At 43.9% G+C, this 2,766-nt stretch overlaps 1 protein-coding gene across 1 annotated transcript in view; it reads right to left on the bottom strand.

Annotated features, from left to right (window-relative positions):
- Positions 1-1,017: 1,017 nt before the first annotated feature.
- Positions 1,018-2,766, bottom strand: part of T265_10540 (hypothetical protein) — a gene marked incomplete at both ends in the record, with an annotated part of 7,581 nt that continues 5,832 nt past the window's right edge. The window contains one exon of the mRNA XM_009176940.1: positions 1,018-1,092. Within this exon, the coding sequence (XP_009175204.1) occupies positions 1,018-1,092 (75 nt within the window). The remainder of the gene's footprint in view (positions 1,093-2,766) is intronic.

Here is a 2,766-nt window from a genome sequence, read left to right as displayed (position 1 = left end):
AGTCACCTAGTATAGCTTCGGTCGATCTGACAAGAATAACACTGCGGTACTTTTGAGCATATTTCAGGGTTTTCTGGAAGCCCGAAAAACGAACTCTCTCTCTTAAGGATCTCGTCATTCTGAACACGCCACCGATAATTCAGTTCTGAAGATTTTTCGAAAAATTCCTTTCAGAACAACTAACACATTCGTTTAAGTCGTTTTAGGAACAGGTTAGAATGATATCGCGTGCAGAACATTCTTGCATTCAAACGCCATCAAGTGCGAACTCTTGTTTTTTTCTACGCTTTGTTCCTATCCTCTTAAACACGCACGAGATACTGTGATGAATCGAACATCAGGCTGGTTTAGGCAAAGCAATATGTAGGAAAGCTCCTTTTTGTTCCGCCTGTAATTGAAATACTACAATTTCTGACTCGTGGGCAGAATGTGAGGTCGAGCAAATATGCCCATAGATTGTCTTTGTTATTGTTTTTGATGAGCTTGGGGCGATTAGGGTATTGTTACCCGTTCATTTTTCTTGTTTGCTTCTGACGAATCAGTTCGTACTGCCGGACTGTTTGTGACCTATAAACCTGGTTTGCCTTTGGCGAAAACAAAAATCGAAATGTATTTGGCAACCACATTTTCCAACATTATGCTCCACGCGCCGATACTCAGTCAACAGATTAGAATAGGTCTGGATTTTCCGAGTGAATGACATGCTGTCCTTCGGACTAATGGAGTTGGTTTTACGTGCATTGTTCCATTTACTCATGTGAAACCCATTAGTGACGGGGCTTTTTGGTTTTCCCTTTCCCGCTCCGGTAACTGGCTACTCATGAAATGTCCTGACTGTTTGAGCAAATGTACTTAACGCGAATCGTTAAGTCATCTTTGGGAAAAGCATTGGTTCTTCTGTGGTGAGCCGTGTTCATCGCGCATTGAGAAATGCACTATGTCCGTGTGCGAATGTCAACCGGGATCGGAACGCTACGTGCACTGATTTCCACCCCCAAAATATGGTTTAATTCCTTTTTACTGTTTGGCATCCGCTGGTCTCATTGATCGATAGGATTCCTCCGCGCTGTTTATGGTGTGGTTAAACAGAAACTTCAGTACATGGAATACGGAGAGAGCAGGGGGTATCGAACCTATCATTTACTAGGTTGGGGGACTTTTTGAAACCTGACGTTGGTGATGCAAAACCCGACTGGTATTGTGAGAGACAGTCCTTGTGCGTGAGTTGGTCGTTACTTTCTAACCCCTTTGCCCTTTGGTAGATCGCTGTTTTCTACCATAATATAAAGTTTATGAAAAAAATGAGAAAATAAAGGAGCATATAACAGCGTATACCATATCGCTGAATAAAATGGGGTTACAGATTGAGTACTTGAACTAAAATCCTACGCTATATGGTGCGATATGTGATATCTACTTTTATGCAGGATCGTGTTAATTAGGCCTTCACAAAGTTACCTTTTAGCTTATATACCTACGTGGATGATGACAGTATACTCTCAGCTGGGTTCCAGGTGAGTCTCTCGAAAGAACCAAATTAGTTTGCAAATGAGTGTATATTCGCTAATTTCGTGCAATTTGGTTTCAAGTAGAGCATAAGGTTGTCGGAAACCCGGGGACGGCGTCTACCTGATGAGCCCCAAGAAGGGCGAAACCGGTCGTGGGCTGTCGATGGATTTTCAGCAACCTTATGAGTAGTACATTACAAAGACAGTATACTCTGTTTCAATGAACACATTGTGCGAACCTGCTTTCGTTTCATCACAAGAAAAGGTGTAGTACATTCAAAGACAGTATACTCTGTTTCAATGAACACATTGTGCGAACCTGCTTTCGTTTCATCACAAGAAAAGGTAAGTATATCTTTGCGCTAAATAATGTAGACAAGCAATCTCACTGATCAACTTTCAAACATTTTCGATCACATTCTTCATGGATAGTCGCCTGTTAATATCACGCGAAGTAGTTGTATTCTTGGCAAACGTGCAAGACAACAATGTACGAACAAAAGGGCGATCATAACCTCAGCTGGTGAAGGTAGGTGATTTTCTATTAATCCGTAGCCAGCATGTGATGTTATCAACGTTTGACCGGCTATCCAAAGTCGTCGTGAACACCTTCGTGACCGAATTGGACTAAACGCTCTAAAGCATAATGTGGTATGGTTTAGGGGGGCAGCTGCACATGTTCATGAACCTAGAGTCCAATTATTGACCAATCTGATTTTCTTCGACCAACATCGACATGCTGCACCGTAATCGCAATGAAGGTTGTGACCAGCACCAAAATAAGTAAGTTCTGCAGTTTGTGTTCGTTGACAGTCCAGTCTCATCATGCCCAGGGCGTAGAACGTACCTATCACTGAAACAGAAACGTGACGTTAATCGAATGCTCAGTGATGGGAACTCAACAATCGCTTTGGTCAACTGCTTTGGTGCAAGCAATACAAGTTAGGAGTGCAGTGAGGTGGAGATGACGAACCTCGACCTAAAGCTGTCACCTTGACGTGGTGGTGCAGTGAGTGGAGATGACGAACCTCGACCTAAAGCTGTCACCTTGACGTGGTGGTCGGGCTTGAGTGCTGCAATGATCCCGCGGGCTAACCTGGCTAGAACTTCGTTCCACAAGGTACAACCATGCCAGGAAGGCCAAACGAGAGCGACCAGACCAAGAGCAGTGAGACCCTGCACTACGAGCAATCGTGGTACGGGGCGGTCTGGGGGTAAAGTCGTACTGTCCTCTGCGACAGGAGTGTGAAGGCAGTAA

The sequence above is a fragment of the Opisthorchis viverrini genome (genome assembly GCF_000715545.1).
Source record: "Opisthorchis viverrini unplaced genomic scaffold opera_v5_385, whole genome shotgun sequence".
Classification (NCBI taxonomy): domain Eukaryota; kingdom Metazoa; phylum Platyhelminthes; class Trematoda; order Opisthorchiida; family Opisthorchiidae; genus Opisthorchis; species Opisthorchis viverrini.
This window is presented reverse-complemented; position numbering and strand designations above follow the sequence as displayed.